The 17,335-nt window shown below is 62.1% G+C and overlaps 2 protein-coding genes across 2 annotated transcripts; both read right to left on the bottom strand.

Moving 5' to 3' along the window:
• Positions 1-44: 44 nt before the first annotated feature.
• Positions 45-6,320, bottom strand: GRIN3B (glutamate ionotropic receptor NMDA type subunit 3B). The gene is made up of 10 exons (XM_056512430.1): positions 5,859-6,320; positions 4,487-5,085; positions 2,999-4,049; positions 2,467-2,612; positions 2,154-2,269; positions 1,842-1,993; positions 1,598-1,762; positions 1,321-1,388; positions 884-1,213; positions 45-502 (listed from the first exon to the last, which is right to left on the bottom strand). The coding sequence occupies exons 1-10, from the start codon at positions 6,318-6,320 to the stop codon at positions 466-468; spliced, it is 3,126 nt and encodes a 1,041-aa protein (XP_056368405.1). The 3' UTR covers positions 45-465.
• A 1,593-nt stretch (positions 6,321-7,913) lies between these two features.
• On the bottom strand, positions 7,914-16,560 carry WDR18 (WD repeat domain 18). The gene is made up of 10 exons (XM_056512912.1): positions 16,282-16,560; positions 15,730-15,840; positions 14,272-14,405; positions 13,761-13,902; positions 13,088-13,231; positions 12,815-12,879; positions 12,591-12,715; positions 9,697-9,863; positions 9,140-9,208; positions 7,914-8,870 (listed from the first exon to the last, which is right to left on the bottom strand). The coding sequence occupies exons 1-10, from the start codon at positions 16,489-16,491 to the stop codon at positions 8,739-8,741; spliced, it is 1,299 nt and encodes a 432-aa protein (XP_056368887.1). The 5' UTR covers positions 16,492-16,560; the 3' UTR covers positions 7,914-8,738.
• Positions 16,561-17,335: the final 775 nt, after the last annotated feature.

Genomic DNA, 17,335 nt, shown 5'->3' with positions numbered 1-17,335 from the left:
CCCATGTCCTGCCCACGGCTGTGCTGGGCTGACGTGTGGGAGTCCTGGGGGTGCAGCGAGGTGAAGGCTCAGTCCTGGGGGTGCCTCCTCCTGCTGTCCTGGAGTGTCACCATCTGTCCCCTTGCAGTGTGCAGGGGCGGTGGCAGGGCAGAGAGCTGGGCACCGACCCTGTCCCTGGGCAGCCTCCGTGCCAGGGGAGGGGCTGCAGGGCTCCGGCTCCTTCCACAGTGGCCTGTAGTGGGATGGGGAGCTGTTCCTTATCCTCAGGGGCGCAGCCTGTCCCTCTCTCCGTGCAGCGTCTCCATCCCTCACCCTCCGCCCCAGGAAGGCTCCGGTTCTGCTTTCGGTGGCTCTGGGACCCGCCCGGTTTTGCCGCCCTGGAGCTGCTTCTCCAGAGGGAGGGTCCGGTCTCGGTCTGTCCTCCTGCCCCGTCCATGCGGGAGCTTCCTCTGCCTCCTCCTCCTCCTAATCGCGGCCGTCCTGCGGCGGGGCTGAGCTGGGCCTGCGGAGGAAGGAGGGGAAGGGTTAGGGTTGCTCTCAGCCAGCCCTGGCTGCATTTGGGGAAGAGGAAAAGCAGACTTCGTCTTCTCATCATCTTTATTTATGTGGTGTAAAAACAGAGCGGGGGCGCGGGGCTGAGCTTTGTCCGGGCACTGCGGGGACCTCTCACCCCAACTCAACCCCCCCAAAAAAACCTCCCGGCCCTTCAAACCCCCACTGCCAGCAGAAGGGACGGGGGGAAGAGACAAAGGCCCCACAGCTGGGGCAGCCCAAGACCTGCCCCCTCCCTTTTTCCTTCCACTCCGTCTCTGAGCCGGGGGAGCAGGTGGCCTGCCCTGCCCTGTCCCTGGCATGTTTTGGGGGTCCCTGCCCCCCAGCTCACCTCTCCTCCCGCTCTTCCTCGCTGGTCAGCGGGGCGGGCAGTGTCCGGCCGCCCTTGGTGGGGCCCAGCACGGACACCAGCTCGCTCTTCCTCAGCAGCGCCGCTCGCAGCTGGTCCCGTATCTCCTGGATCTTCTCCTCCAGCTCCCGGAGCTCGTTCTCACCGGCCGCTCTGTCCAGGGGCTGCGGGGGCCGCCCGTTCCCGGGGTGCTGCGGGGACCCCTCGGCCTCGGGGGGGGCTCTGTCCAGCTGGAAGCGGACCCGCCGTGCCTCCTTCCGCAGGGCGCTCCAGGGCTGTGCCGCCGGTGCCGACCCCGGCTGGGGTTCGCACCTGCGTGGGGAGAGCTGAATTGGGGTGTGGGGTCCCTCTGCAGCCCCCCAGAACTCTCCTCCCAGAGGAGGAGGAGGGCAGGGCAGGCTCAGCAGTGCCAGCTGTACCTCTGCTCCAACTTCAGCTGCTGGCTCTTCCGATCCTCCGTGCCCATATTCAGAGCCCGATGGATTTTCTGTGGGGAACAAGGGAAGAGTGAGTTGGGGAGTGATGGTCTGGAGGTTAACAGGCCAGGGATTAATTGGAGGGTGATGGTTCAGGGGTTAAAGAGGGGTTGGTGGTCTGGGGCTGGAGAAGGGCAGAGGCGGTGCGATTTATGAGGGAGCAGCGACATGGGGTTAGGGGTCTTTGGGGGTCTGTGTGAGCCCCTTCTCCTGGCCCCACCTGGCTCGTGTGCAGCCAGTAATTGAACTTCTTCTTGCGCCGGATGCGGGGCAGGACCAGGCGGTAGAAGACGTGCTCGCCCAACGAGGTGAGCAGGGAGCCGCTCAGCCCGATGCACAGCAGCACGAACAGCCCCGAGAAGTGGTAGATGCCCATCTGCAGGGTCTGCGGGCAGCAGGGGGTGTGGGCTGGGCTGCGGGGGGTGCCGGACCCCGGAGCCCGCCCGGCCGAGGAGCCGCCGCACCTCAGTGACGGCGAAGACGCGTTTGCCGCAGGGCACCATCTTGTACCACTTGTCGTGCAGGAGGTCGATGAAGCCCGAGGACTTGTAGCGGCTGATGAACTCGGAGACGTTGGAGGTCAGCGGCGAGTTCTGCGGGAGGCCGATGCCGTAGCCTGGCCCCGGTGTGGGGGGAGGAGAGGGGCAGTGCTGGGACGGGGGGTGCAGCCCCCAGTGCCCACCATGGAGGGGACACCTCCCCGCCGTCGTGGGCACGACCCCAGCCCGATCACGCACACACAGCAGAACCCCCTTCCCACCACAGCGCCCCCAAACCTTCGATGGCGAAGGGTTTGCCCACAGTGAGCAGTTTGCAGTCGGAGTCGATGGACACCTCATAATCCAGCAGCGACTTGTCCATGATGAAGGCGTTGAGCTTGGCGGGTTCTGTCCTGTACCAGCACGGGGGGATGCTCAGGGAGGAGCTGCTCCCCCCTTGCCTAGCGTCCCCCCAAGCCTGACACCCCTCCCAGAGTGGGGGGCTCGTGTTTGTGGAGTGGGGGGTGCAAGGCTACAGGGCTGGGACAAAAGACGCCTTAGAAGGGGTAAAAGGTGCTGGGGACCCCCTCATGCTCTCCCTGCCCCTCACTTGAGCATGGTGACGCCGTCGGGGGTGGTGGGGACGTTGTAGCGCCGCATGTACTCGTGCATCTCGGGGAAGCTCTTCTTGATGTACTCCTCAGCACTGCTCTCCCACACTGTGCCGAAGCGGAAGCCCTGTGAGGGGTGATGGAGCTGGAAGGAGGCACCACAGCATCAGCACCCCTGGCCCCAGGAATGTGTCCCCACTCCCTGGGAATGTGTCCCCAGCCCTGAGTCCCAGGCAGGGTGTCTGGGCAGCCCCAGAGGTGCAGCAGCTCTTGGGGTGTCTGGGAAAGAGCTTCCCCAAGGTCAGTCTCAGTGGGAACTCAGCAGGAGTTCAGCCCACTTCCCCCTGCCCTGCAGCTGAGGCTGGGATTAAACATACAAAGCTTTCTGCAGGTCTCAAAGACGCCCCCACTCTTAGAAATGCAGAACTGGGGCTGGAGAGAAGCAGGAAGGTGCAGAAGGAAGAACAGGACCCTCCCTCAGCCCCTTCAGCCCACTCCCAGTCCATGTGAAGCAGCTGGACACTCGCTCACCTTTGGGTCGTGGATGCCCGAGAGCTCCTCGAAGGTCTTGTCCCCCACCATGACAGCTGCCAGGTTGGCCGTGTAGCTGGAGAGCACCAGGAGGCAGAAGATGGCCCAGAGGTTCATGAGGAAGCGGCCGGTGCAGCACTTCGGCGTCTTGCTGGAGACCGTGCGCCCAAAGAGGATGGCGTAGCACAGGTTGAGGGCTGAGGAGTAGGAGAAGATCTTCATGCGGTTGCGGCCGTGGGGGGTCATTCCATAGGGGCTCTTCCACTCGTAGAGGGTGAGGAAGAGCGCGGTCATGTGCAGGGCCACGAAGATTCCCACCCACATGGTCCAGTGCAGGGGCCACATGAAGGCCCCGATGGGCGATGCCGTGTCCTTGGTCCTCACCAGGATGCCCAGGCTGGTGGAGAAGAAGGGGCTGGTGAAGTCGATGACTTTGCTCCGCGCCGAGTTGATGCTGAAGGAGGTGACAGCCATGTGGGCCGTGCCACTGAGCAGGTCCCCCACCAGTCCCGTCCAGCGCCCGTTCTTCCATGCCCCGTATTTCCCATCGCCTACGATGTACAGCTCAAAATCAAAGGCCATGTCCTCAGCCAGCTTCTCCAGCAGGTCAATGCAGTACCCATAGCAGCATTTCTTGTACTCCCGTGGCACTGAGCCGTTGCCATTGCCAATCTGCTCAAAGAGGGCGTCCAGCACGGCCGAGTCGTTTGTGCCGGGGTCCAGGCAGAGCTGCCCGGCCGGGCAGTTCCCCTCCTCATCCACCTCCCTGGTGAAGACAAAGGGATGCTCCACCAAGGTCACCACCCGCAGCCGAGCTCGGGCCCCCTCGGCCGCCTCGCCGGGGCTCCTGTGCTGCTGCTGGCTCTGCCACACGCCCTCCTCCAGCTCCAGCTTGCCGTGGCTCCAGGTGCCCACTGTCATCCAGGTGGGGACCCCCTGGGAGTCTCTACGCAGGCTCCAGATGCGGAACTGCTGCTCCGGCCTCACCAGGGCTGTGTTCTCCACGTGCACCAGCCCCGTCTGGCCGTGGAAGGACGTGTTGGCCAGGAACCTGCCAAGGAAAGGGTTTCACTGCTGCAGTGTTCTGCGTCAGCTGGGACCAAGGGATGAGGCTGGGAGCTGGGAGCGGGACATGCCCGACCCGGGCAGGGACAAGGTCACAGAGGAGCAGCAGGATCCGGCCTGTCTGTGCTGCCCTGCAGCTCGCTGTGCTGCCAGGGCCAAATGTTATTAATATTTATAGAGAGACCGTGCTCGGGCAGTGTTAAGGAGATCTGAAGTGACACGTCCCCCTGTGCAGTGCTAACCATGTCCTGGGGCCTGAGACCCATGGTGGTGGCTGCACACGCTGGGGACAGCACTGCACTGAGCCAGGGCTCCCCTGGCTCTGCCCTTACCCCATCCCAGGTCTGGGGCAGAACCCTCCCATGCACCCCAATACCACAGAGCCAGGATGGGGGAAAAGAGGAGCCCCCAGCACCCCCTTACCGGGCAAGGGAGAGCCCTGGGGACTCGCCGCCTGCCAGGTGCCTCTCGTTGCAGTTGCCCGTGGTCTGCAGCTGTGCGGGGTCGGGGCGGCCACGGGCAGCGTGGGCAATGGCCTGGGACACCAGTCCCACCATGTCCTGCACGAAGAGCTCCAGCGGCGGCCGGCTGACCTCCCCAAAGGCCAGCAGCCCTGGGGGCAGGCCCTCGGTCTGCAGCTCGCTGGCACTGAGAGGGAAGCCCAGCATCCAGTGGAATTCCTGAGGTGGCAGCCCCAGCTCCTCGGCTGCCTGGAAGACGAGTCGAGCACGGTGCAGGTCACAGCCCAGCATCAGCACTGGGCTGGAGAGGCTCCTGACACGGTCTCCGTGCTGCCGCAGGTAGCGGGTGGCCCTGGGCTCATCCGGGTAGCCCAGGTCCAGCACAGTGCGGAGGAAGAGCTGGGAACGTTGGGCCCAGAGGTCGAGGAAGCCGTCGATGTCCCAGGGGTGGCAGAGCACCAGGCTGGTCTCCTGCCAGTCGTTGGCCTGCAGGACACTCACCAGCACATCCACCAGCGTCTCTGGTGAGCTCTGCCGGTCCATGTGGAAGTGGAAGGGGCTCTGCCAACACACAAGGGTTGTGGCTGTGCCTCTGCCCGTGGGAAGAACCCAGAGGCAGCACCAGATATGGACCCACTTGTCCTGAGGTCATCCCACTCTCCCAGCCCATCCCCTGCCCAGTTCCTGTCTGGGATCCACTGCCAGGACACATCCCGTGGCCCTTCTGGAGATAGAATGGAGTGGGGACTGGGGTTGAGGGCTGCAGAGCTTCCAGAGGAACCAGGGAACTTACCTTGGAGTGAAAGCTGGAATTGGGTCTGAAATATAGCTGGGCAAGGGGCCAGGAGAGGGCTGAGATGGGAGCTGGGATAGAGCCAGGATAGGACTGGAATAAGGGCCAAGAGGGGGCTGGAATAGAGCTGCGATGGGAGTCAGACAGCCAGGATGGGGCCCAGGATGAGGCTGGGCTAGAGGCAGGATGGAGGCGGGAGTGAGGATGGGATGGGGCCGGGGTGGGAGAGAAGACAGAGGGAGAACAGAGCCGGGATGGAGCCCGAAGGAAGTCGAGATGCAGCAAGGATGAGTGGTTGGGATTCGGTATTGGAGCTGAAATCGGAGCCGGGATCGGGATCGGGATCGGGATCGGGATCGAAGGCAGGTCCGAGCCGGGAGGAAGACCCGCGGAACAGAGCCGGTATGGAGTCGAGAGGGGGATCGGGATAGAGCTGCTAGGGATCCGGGGCGGGGATCAGGGCAGGAGCACGGACGGAGCCGGGACGGGAGCGGGGGACGGGGGCCGCGTCCCCGTGCAGCGCCGGCGCTGCGGGTCTCACCTGCGCTCGGAAAGGCAGCGGCCAGCGGGTGTCCAGGATGCTGACGAAGGGGACCTGGAAGGCGGCGGCGAGGAAGTCGAGCTGGAGCAGCTCCCGGCGGGAGCGGGGCAGCGCCAGGACGGCGGCTACGCCGCGCCCCGCCAGCGCCCCGCACAGCCACCGCGCCAGCGAGCCGGGGTCCCGCGCCGCCGGGCCGCCCCCCACCACCTCCAGGCTGAGGTTGTGGGGCAGCGTCACCTCCCCGGGGCTCCCTCCGGGGCCGCCACCGGCGGCTCGGGCCAGCGCGGCGCGGAGCCGGGCGCGGGCGGGCGCGGGCGGCAGCAGCGCCCCGAGGCGCACGGTGGGTCCGGAGCCGGGGCCGGGGCCGGGGCCGGGGGGGACCGGGACGCGGCAGGGATGCGGGTGTCCCCTCGCCGCCCCCAGCGCCGCCGCCAGCAGCCAGAGCGCCCGCAGCCCCGCCATGCACCCCGCACCGGCCCCGCACCGGCCCCGCCGCTCTGCGCTCCGCCGGCTACGGGCAGGCACCACCGGCCGGGTCCCGCCGGAGTCCCCCCTCCCCGGGTAGCGCCGAGGCCCCGCAGCCCCCGGTGCGCGGTGGGTCAGCCGGACCCGGCCCACGCAGCGCCGGACCCGCCCGCAGCCGCCCCGTCCACGCCCACGCACGGCGCGGGTCCCCCCCTCCCCGCACCCCGCAGCAAAGGGGCCCCCACCCCACCCGCGCGGTGCTGCCGTCCGAGGGCTGCGACCCTCGGGTCCCCCGGCACAGCGGTGCCCGCTGATCCCAGGGTCGTCCCGGCTACCTCTGGACCACTGAGATGTTCCTCCTCTTCCTCCTCCTCCTCCGGCCCCCAACGAAAGCCCCCTCGGGTCGGTCCCCGAGCCGGGAACTGCCGCCTCCATCCCGGTAAAGGCCCCCACCCCGATCTCTGTCCCTCCACAATCTGAGGCGCAGCTTCAATATCAGGGGGTCCCGAGGTTGGATGGTTCCACGGCCGAGAGATTCCTCCTGCTGCATGGGGGAATGGGTGAAGGGAAGCAGCAGTGCAGCCTTCCTCTGCTGAGGGAGGGGATGTGGGGTCACCCTCCTCATCCTCACCGGGGAAACTGAGGCTCAACCCAGCCCAAGGGTCCCCGCCACTGGCACATAAACACCAGCAACCAGAGCTGGAGCCACACTAAATTAATAAGGAAAAACGAAGGATGGAGCCAAAATCCATCTGGCAAAAAGTATTGATTCGTGTAATATCGATAAATGTAATGAGTCACAGCTAATGAATTCCCCTGCTGAGCCGGACCTGCAGGGAGGGCAGCACAAATCCTGCCAGAGCACGGAGGGTCATGGGGTGCTGCTCTCCCCCTGACCACAGGGCCCCTGGCAGCTCGTTCTCACAGGGATAAACACAGGACAGCCTTCTGTTCATGCAGAAGGGGCAGGATCTTGGAATGAAAAGTCCCCCCCAAACACCAGGCACAATTCAGGGGAGGCTCTCTGGGAAGTGCAATACCCCAACAGGAACCCTACTGGGAGGACTGGGGAAGTGTGGGAGGACTGGGAGGGAGTGCTGGGGTCAGGATCCCCTGGGGGTCTCAGAGGGCACCCTGCTCCCCTGCAGCAGGGATGTTCTCCCACCTCTTGCCTCACCGCAGCCCCTGGCTCCGGGCAACAGTCCCTGCTGCAGCTGATGACTGTTGATCCAAAGCAATGGGAGGAAGAGGAGGAGCAGGAGAGGAAGGGAAAGGAACAGACTCCACTGATTAAGCTAAAAGCATCTTCTTGGGAACTGGCGGGAGCTGGGGATGCTCGGATGCTCCGGTTTTAAAATGCACTTTAAATCATCTGCACTTGGTGTATTGAATGGGGTGGGAGATGACACAGAGGGAGGGACAGGGGACACCCCGTAGGGACAGGGAGGGACCCCTGGGGTGAAGGCAACTGGGCAGTTTGGGGATAAGGAAGCACTTTCCCACTCCCAGTGGGCAGCCCCAGGGATGCAGTGATAGGTGGTCAATGTCTGTGGCCATGCAAGGGTTGTTAAAGAAACCAACGTGGGCATCTTTCACTATAAAAAACAAATCTTTTATGTAAAAAATAAACCTAAACAAAACCCACAACCCCCGCTGCCATGCTGTGACAATACAAAAGGCCAAGTCCCCAAACACCGTGAAAACAGAGTCGGTAGATCCAAATATATATAAATTGTTGACTGATGAGATTGGAAATAGCACCTTGCTGGCCCCCCCACCCCTCCCCAGAGTGACCCTGTGCCCCAAAACCACCACCTGTGCTCTAAGTCCAGAGAAACCCCAGGCCCTGCATGCCCAGTGGAGCAGGAGCCCAAATCTAAGCCCTGGTAGCCTGGGACCCCCCACCTGTCACAGCAGCCCCCCTCAGGTTGCACCTGAGCTGCTCAGCCCCTGCTGTCCAGAGCACAGGGTCCAGTGGCACTGAGCAGCAATCCCCAGGACAGGGTGGGCAGAAGGGGGTCTCCAAAATCCAATTTCAAATCGGTATTGAGAGGAAAACACTTTTCTGTCTGCACTGCAGGGTCAGGTAACGAAAAGAAACAAAAAAAGGGGCAGGGGGAAGAGACAGGAAATGAGCAGGAGCTGCATCCTGAGCCCTCCCAGGAGCCTGAGCTCCTCCTGCAGCGGCCGCCCGAGAGCCCCCCGGCCCGAACCGGGGTGAACACGGTCCCTGTGCTGCCCCCTCGCCGGTCTCAGTCCCGTGTCAGGAGCAGGCGGAGGCGGCGGCGTGTGCCGGGTCAGGGGAAGGTGAGCCGGGTGCTCGCAGCCGGCTGGGCGGTGCCCGAGGGCGGGCGGGCTCTTCCCCAGGAGCCGGACAGGGAGAGGCGGAGGGGTGCGAGGGCGGGGGCAGCCTCTTCACTTGGCTGGTTTGGTGATGATGCGAGTGGAGAAGTCAAAGAGGTCCTTGTTGATTTTCCGGAGGTTGCTCACCTCCTCCTCCAGCTCGCTCACCTGGATTGTCAGGTGCTCCTGGTCTCCCACCAGGTTCTGTGACAGGAAAACACAACAAACAAGTGTCAGGGCCTCAGCTCTGACAGGCACAGGCTGCTGCTCCGTCCCCAGCAGTAAACCTCAAACCCTTCGGTCCCCTCCCTCCTCCTCCTCCTCAAAGTGCAGCCCCTCCTCCCCATGTCCCCAGCAGATTTCAGGGCTCTTTTCCCCACTCCCAAGTTACTTGGGGCCTCATGAATCAGGTCAGCTGACAAGGATCCCCCTCATTGGGTCTGTACCCAATTCCCAGCATGGGAGCATCTCACCTTTTCCCTCGTGGAGTACATCTGCGAGTACATCTTCTCTGCCTTCTCCAGGTAGCTCTGCCCAGGCTCCTGCAGGGACCAGAACAGAAGGGTTGGCAGAGCAGAGATAGACCCTCTTCCATGCCCCTGGACTGGGTTCCCCATGGCAGGGACCCTGGGAGATCCTGCTGTCCCCTCTGCCATGCAAACAGTCCCTTGGCCTGCTGCCACAAAGCCAACAGGGAGCTTATCCATCAGCTCTGGCAGGACTGTCACTGTCACTCGCCCACAGGCAGACACTGGCAGAGAGGAGCAGCTCTGGGACCACTGGCAGAGAGGCTGGGATGGGCAGGACATTGATGGTGTGTGACCCTCCCTGCCTGGGGACAACCGAGGAAATGGTGGGACAGCAGAGCCAGCCCACGCTGCAGCACGGGGCTGGGAGGACAAATGACTGCAGCAGCCAGGATGGGGAGGAAGCAGGAACGGGTTTCACCAGCTGGAGGAGAAGCTTTGCTCTGGCACAACCCCTCCTGGATGTCTGCCCCCCCTGCCCAGGGCCCAGTGGCCCCCAGTACCTGCTGGTGCAGCGCCAGGCGCAGCGTCACCCCCTCGGTGCCCGGCTCGTCGCTGCTCTCGGTGCCGTGCAGGTGCCTGCTGAACTTGGGCAGGGGCACGCTGGGCTTCCCATCGGGGTTGAACATGTTGGCAGGCGCCAGCACGATGAAGGCGTTTGTCACTGGACCTGTGGTGGGACAGAGGGGACAGGTCAGGCTGCACCCTGGTGGGTTTGAGAGGCAGGGCCCTGAGAACAGCGAGCATGACCCTGGCACAGGCAGGGGACAGGATTCTCCACCCTCCCCAGCAGCTCTCCCTGCCTGGGGCTGCAGCTCTCCTGGCCCGGGGGAGCTCCCCTCACCCTGAGCTGCCATCCATCAGCAGCTCGGTGCTGCCACGATCCATCACACTCTCAATGGCAGAGCTGATTAGCACGTTAATTACTGCATTTACCCGCGGCTGCTGCCGCCCCCTCCCAGCTCCTGCTCGCTGGGAGCTCCCACCACTGTCCCCCACGCCCTGCCAGGCACAGCAGCCCCCAGGCCCCCTCCAGCTTGGCCACCGCTACCACAGCCCAGCTATCCATTTGCCCTGGCCAAAGGCAAAGGTGAAGATGGTCCCCATGCACCTGAGAAGGGGCTGCCAGTGCTGTGGAGAAGGGTGTGGGATGAGGGAGGGGACGTGGTGAGGCCTAGGGAGGTCTGGAGCTGCTGGAGGATTTTGGTCTCTGCAGAGCAGACAGGCGCAAGCAGCTCTGACATGGACGAGGGCCCTGTCACCACCATTTACTCCTCCAGAGTCTGCTCCTAAATCTGTTCCTCCCAGAATCCAGCATTGGGTCCCACCAGCAGAGCAGCAGCTCTGCTGAGTGCCTGGCCCCAGAGCTGTTCCTGCCAGCTCTGATGGCTTCACTCCCTCCTTAAAGATCAGACGTTTGTACTCCTGAGGCAAGTGCCCACCAGTGAGATTCCCACTGCACTGGCAGCTCATGGAGCAGTTCAATAGGAAAGGTGGAGAGGAGAAAATGTTGGGAATGAACCCAGAGCTCCCCAAACCTGGTCACCACCCAGCCATAGCCACTCTGGGGCCCCAGTGCAGATGGAAATCCAGTACCAGATCAGCTTGCCCCAAGGCCTGGGGCAGCAGGCAGTGTGTGACCCTGGGCCAGCCTGGGCATGGGGACAAGGCTTAGCTGGGGGGAAACAAATAACCCAGCTTCCAAGGCAGAGCTGCCAGCAGCACACATCAGCCAGAGCATCCCGAGAAGGCCCTGCAGGACCGAGCCCTTGGGGATGCTCTGTGCCACGCTGTGTTTGCAGAAACAAGGACAAAGCTCGTGTGACAGGATGAGAATTGAGGCCTGGAGGGATTTGGGGGCTGTGCTGGCTCCCAGCCTCATCCCACAGGTCTCCTGCTTCCCCCTGAGTGGTGCCAGCCACACAGAGTGACGAGGATCAGCCCTGCCTTGCCAGCACTGCCACAGCTCATTACCCAGGAGCAGCAGCCTGACTTCTCAAAGTCCACCTGCTCTGCCCCCACCAAGGACAAGCCACCCTTGGTGGCACAGCCCCCTGTTCCTGACCTGCCTGCCTGGCCCTGAGCAACACTCCAGCTCCTTGGATTTATTTGCAGCAGTGTTGAGGGGAGGGCAGTGGGTCCTGTGTACCCCCAACAAGCAGAGGGACCATGCTGTCCTGAGGACACTGGGCCAGGGGCTGCTGTCACATCACCACGTCAGAGCCCTGCCACCTCTGCCCTGGGGAGGGAGCAGGACACACTGCAGGGGCAGCTGGGACAGACCTTGCTGGGGGGCTCACGTCACTGCTCAGAAGAGGGGGCTGGGTTGGGGCAGCAGATTCCCCCACCCTGGGAGGCTGCAGGGCCCCGTGGGGAGTCCAGACCCAGGGCACAGCTTGGGGTGCTGAGCACACACAGCACAGTGCAGTCATGCCAGTGCCAAGGCTGCCAGGGAAACCAAATCCCTGCCCCAGCAGAGGCTGCAGAGCACCCACAGCTCGGGGTCAGCCTGGTCCTGCTCCTCCTGGGAAGAGCCTGGTGCATCCATTCCTCCCTGCAGCCTCAGGAGGACTCCAGTGCCCGGCTCACAGCCAAAGCCTGGCCCCCCCTCTCTGGATGACTCACAGCTCCATTTGGTCTGTTTTCACCCTCTAGTGCCAGCGGCGCCAGGCTGGATGGACGCTGCAGTGGGTCCCAATTAGGGATGGTCCTTGGCAGCCAAAGGAAAGAGGAAAAGGGTCTGCAGGCAGCCTGGCTTCCAGAGACTGCCCTGAGGCAGCAGCTCAACTACCACAGAGGAACAGAGTTTGGCTTTCCCCACCACCTTTGGGAGGGGTTTGGGCCATGCCCAAGGCAGCCCCACTGGTCACTGCGGCACCAGGGACCAGAAATCACCACAGCTGGGGGAGGGGAGGAACACAGCAACAGGAGGGGTAAGTCCCCCATTGCTCTGAGGTAGCTGAGGTACCCAACTGCTGCTCCTGCAATTTACTGGAGCCATCAACCGAAATCCCAGACGGCTGCTCATACGGGATTCACTTCAGGCCCCATGAGCTCACGGGCACTTACTGCCGGGGTCACAGAGCTCTCTCCCCTCCAGACACAACTGGGGTGTATGTGGGGTGACTGCTGCCTTGGGAAAACAAGGAGGAGGATCCTGTGTGGCCTCAGCGACAGGGTGAAATCCGTGACTCACTCCTGACAGTGCACAGGGGGTTGTTAACACATGAGGCAAGGTCACGGCACCACTCCAGACAGCCGAGGCTCCCTCCAACGCCTCTGCCCTTCCCAGGGTGTGAACCAAGGGGCAGAAACACACCTGCAGTGCCCAGGGCAGCACAGGTGAGACAGCAGCAGCCTCTGGCAGTGAGGATCCTGGTGATAAGGACATTCCTACCTTTGTGATTCATCGTCTTGAGGCACTGCTTGCTCTGGATGTCCCACAGCCGGACAGTTTCGTCGTGAGAGCCCGAGAGCAGGAGGCTGCCGTCTGTGGAGACTGACAGACATGTCACCTGGTTCCTGGAATGGGGAAGAGGATGTTTAAACTCAGGATGACCCCAGGAATGCCAGAAGCTGAGGTGGGCAGATGGTGGCTGGCAGGTATGTCTGGTTCCTCACCTGTGCCCTTTAAATACCTTCCCGTTCTCCCGCTCTGTCTGGAAGGTCCGGTCTCTCTGTACCGGCTGCAGAAATGAAGGAAGGAAAAAAGGAAGGGAGAGGGGTTAACAATCAGCAAGGCTGAATCCAGCAAGTTCATCACCATGTCTGGAGGGGGCAGAGGAGACACAGGGGAACCAGGTCCTCCTGTGCTCTGGCAGGTCACAGCAGTTGCAGTGGGGAGGTGACAGTGGCTCGGGGTGACAGGGCACACCTGCAGCCCCACACACTCACCCAGGCGCAGAGATCGACCTGGAAGATGGACCCATCCATGCCCCCACAGAACATGTGGTACTCAGAGAGGTCCAGAGTCACAGCCATGATCCCCACGTCGAAGAGAACGGAAAGCAGGAGCTCCCCAGATGAGATTTCCCAAAGCTGCAGTGAGAGGGGGCAGGAGAATCAGGGGTGAGAATGTCAATGGCAGGATTGGAGCAACACTGACATCCTGGCATCCCACACTGCTGTGGCTGGGAAGCTGAGTCCAAGGCAGAACCCAGGATCAGCCTCTCTGTGAGCAGGAGAGAAGTTTCTCAGGTAGCTTCAAAACAGCTTTGAACCCTGTCTGTGGTCATCCTGCCCCCAGGGCATCCCCTGCCCCACAGGCTCCAGCCTGCTCCTCTCCCTGTGGACATTAGCAATGGCAAACACAGAAGCTGACCCTATTCCCAGGACAACAGGGACTGCAGCAGTCCAGCCTGGGGGCAGGTGCAGAGAAACTGCTGTTGTTGGAGAGGCAGAGCTCAGGTCTGGCAGCTCTGAGTCATTGCAGAGACAGCCAAGAAATTAAAGCCACTGCAACCCGACAAAGCTTTGGGACAGCTTGGGGACAGGGACAGCTTCCTGCCACCTGGCAGGAGCCTGGCTTTGACCCTGCAGGATCTGGCACCTCTGAAATGAGCCTCACCTTGGCTGTCTGGTCGAGGGAGGCGGTGGCAGCCCGTGCCAGGGGCCCTCCAAAGCCGCAGCACAGGTCGGTGATGGGGAGGCTGTGCCGGGACCAGACGTGCCGGGGGTCGGGGATCTGGGAGGGCTCTGCCTGCAACACGCTGTGAGGAGAGCAGAGACAGGTGGGTCAGCCAGGACACAGCCCCATGGGGAGCTGGGCCAGGCTCTGCCCCCACTGGGAACAGCTCTTTTGGCTGCAGGGACCAAGCGGGACACAGGAGCTGCTGGCAGCCGTGGCACACGGATACTGAGGCTGAGATCCCTATCCCAAAGGGACAAAGACTTTCAGTAAAGAGCTCAATCCCCTCTCTGTCACCCAGGGAAAGAAGTCAGAGCCATACGCCTGTTCCCAAGAAGCCCAGGTGGGACCCCAGTGAAAGGCTCCCTGCCCACATGGCAGGCACAGAGCCATCTGGGGGCTTAGAGGGATCTCCTGCTCCAAAATCCCTGTGCCCCCCAGCCCCCCTTACCTGTAGAGGTTCCACACCAGGGCCAGGCAGTCCTTGGCCCCTGAGAGGAAGTGGCTGCTGTCATCAGTGAAGCAGAGGCACGTGAGGTCCTGGTAGTGTCGGTTCAGGATGGCGAGGAGGTTCCCGTTGGACACCTGCAGGGAGGAGAAAGGCAGGAGGGTGTCAAGGATGTTTTGGGATAACGTGGTGCCCTGCCCTTGGTGCAGTGAGGGGGGAAGGGTGGGTTCTGTCACCCACGTGAGCCTGTTGGCACCTCAGGACAGTGACTGACACCACTGAGGTACAGCTGGAACAACAGCCTGCTTCAGGACCACAGGGAAATTCAGCACACAGCAGTGGGAGAGGAGCATTAACTCTGGAACCCAGTGACCCAGTGATGCCAGAGCTGTTCCTCTGGTCAAGTCACAAGTGTGCAATAAAGATTTCTTGCTCACTCTTAATATTCATATTACTTTGGTGGCTTCTTCCCTCCTCCACAGGTCCCAGTGGGGTTATAAGAGCTGCAGGACACCCCAGGGGTGCCTCGTGGTCCTGGGCCAGCAGAGGCTTTAGGGTGGACAAGGAATTCCCCAAAGCCAGAGCATTTCTTACTAAAAGGCAGCACTGCAGATGGGGAGGGAAGCAAGAAGAGAAAAAGCCTCAAATAAAATAAGAGTCTACTTCTTCCCATGGTCTGAATTACACCAAAAAATCAAACCAAACCTCAATTCAAGGAGTTTCATAGACAGCACAAAATCAGGGCTCTAGGGGCTGGTTCCAGCTCCATGATGGTTTCCATGGAGCTTCTCCAATGAGCCAGAGGGACAGTGCCATACTCTGGAACACATCTGAGGGTTTCAGGAGCTGGAGCAGAGCACAGCTTGGAGCATCACAGGCAGCAGCTCCCACTGCAGGAATTTCATTCCAGATGCTACAAGCACAGTCGTACAAACAAATCCTGACGGGTTCAGGTAGAACCACCCACACCATGAGGCTCAAACCTCCCCTGGCATGAGGAGCTCCAGGCGAGGCATCCTGGGGTTTAATCCCAGGCTCAGGACAAGATACTGCTTTTATATGCTCAGTGGTGTGCTGGGATTGCAGTGTAATCCCAAGTAATCCAGCAGTAATTAACCAGCAGGACAATGACCAGAGCACAGCAGGGGCTGCTGGCACCTTGGGCACACACCAATATGCAGCTGAAACGTGGGAGAAGTGCTGAAGGAACACGAAGTCCTGTGCTGCTGCCTCATGGGAGCAATGTCTGATCCCTAAAGCACTGGAGATGCTTGGAAGAGGAGAAGGAGGCAGAGTGAAGCCTCTCTCAGAATTCCTCCCACTCCTACTTGGGTGAGCTGCCCCATGGGCTGCAGGCACCCCAGGAGGACCAGGATTTACAGACACTTCAGGGATGGAGACACTCCCTGACCATCCAGGGTGTGAGTCTGCGTGGCCCTGAGCTCCCCAGCCCCTCCGTACCTCCCACAGGTAGATGCTCTCGGCGACCCCCGCCAGGACGTAGAGCCCGTTGGGAGAGGCTGTCAGGCAGGTCACAGGCCCGGGACAGATGATCTTCTGCTGCAGCTGGTCCTGGGGCAGAGAGAGGGCTCAGAGAGGGGAAGGGGCTGCAAACCCCGAAACATGGGGGCTCAGGGGGAGCTCTGGGGGGTCTCTGCAAGACAGGGATGGGGGTCGGAATGGAGGGAGGGGGGCTGAGGGTCTAACCCGGGACAGGGGGATTCTCTGTGGAGAGAAGGGCCATGGGGGTCTCCGCAGAGAATTGGGTGTCTGAGCACAGAGGGAATCTCCATGAAGGGAGGGGCCATGTGGGGTCTTTGTGGAGAGGCCTTGGGGGGGTCTGACTATGGATCTGAGGGGGTTCTGTGGGCGGAGTGGCTCCTCCTCACAGGGCAGGGAGATCTGCAGGGAGAGTGGCCCCATCACAACCCCCACAGGGCCCAGAGTCCCCCCGCGAGGCCCGGGGGCGCCCCCCGAGCCGAGGCCGCCCGGGCCCGCCCGCCGCGCCGGTACCTTCCTCTGGAGCTCCCAGACGTTGATGTAGCTCTTGCCGAGCTGGGCCCCCAGCAGGTGCTCGCCGCCCAGCAGCGCCAGCCCGCGCGGGCCGCTGTTGCCGCCACGGTAGCCGGGCAGGGCAGAGCCCGAGTGCAGCTCCCAGACTGAGCAGTTGCAGAGCGGCCCCGCCGCGTCCGACACCAGCGCCACCTCCATGGGCGCCGCCATCTTCGCGGTCCGCCAGGGCCACAGAGAGCGCGGCCGCGGCCCAGAGCGCCGCCTCTCCGCCCTGCGCTGGCCAATCAGCAGCGGCGCCCCCGCGGCCGCGCGGGGCGGGACTTGCGCACGCGGCAGGAAGCTCAGCAGGGCCCGCCCCGGTCGGCGCTGGATGGGTGACCCGGGACACCGCGTGTGCACATGGGGACACTATGGACACGCCATCATGCTTATAGGGACTCTGTGGGTACCCCATAACGCTATGGACCCCCCACATCCTTATAGGACCCTGTGGGTACCCCATAGCCCAATGCACCTCCCCACATCCTTATAGGGACTCTGTGGGTACCCCATAACGCTATGGACACCCCACATCCATATAGGGACCCTGTGGGTACCCCATAACACTATGCACATGGGGACCCTATGGACTCCCCACAATCCTATAGGTAACCCACAGCTTTGTGAGAACCCCATGAGCACCCCACAAAACTTTGACACCTCCCAATCCTATGGACACCCCACAGCCCAATAGGGACCCCACCAACACCCCACAATCCTACAGGCACTCCATAATCCCATACCTTTGTGAGGAACCCTATGAGCATCCCACAGCCCTATGGGGACCCCACGCACATCCCATAATCCTGTCATCACCCCATAAATCCGTTGACACCCCACACTCCCACAGGGATACCCCAAATCCACAAAGAAAATCCTGTGGACACCCCACAGCCCTGTGTGCACCCCTGGGTCCCCCCAGACCAGAAACCCCAAGCAAAACAATTTTTTTTTTTTTTTTTTTAATACTTCTTCACTTTACAGGGTTACAATTGTCTTAAATATTCTGACGTTT

This window comes from Oenanthe melanoleuca, chromosome 28 (genome assembly GCF_029582105.1).
Source record: "Oenanthe melanoleuca isolate GR-GAL-2019-014 chromosome 28, OMel1.0, whole genome shotgun sequence".
In the NCBI taxonomy this organism is placed as follows: Eukaryota; Metazoa; Chordata; class Aves; order Passeriformes; family Muscicapidae; genus Oenanthe; species Oenanthe melanoleuca.
This window is presented reverse-complemented; position numbering and strand designations above follow the sequence as displayed.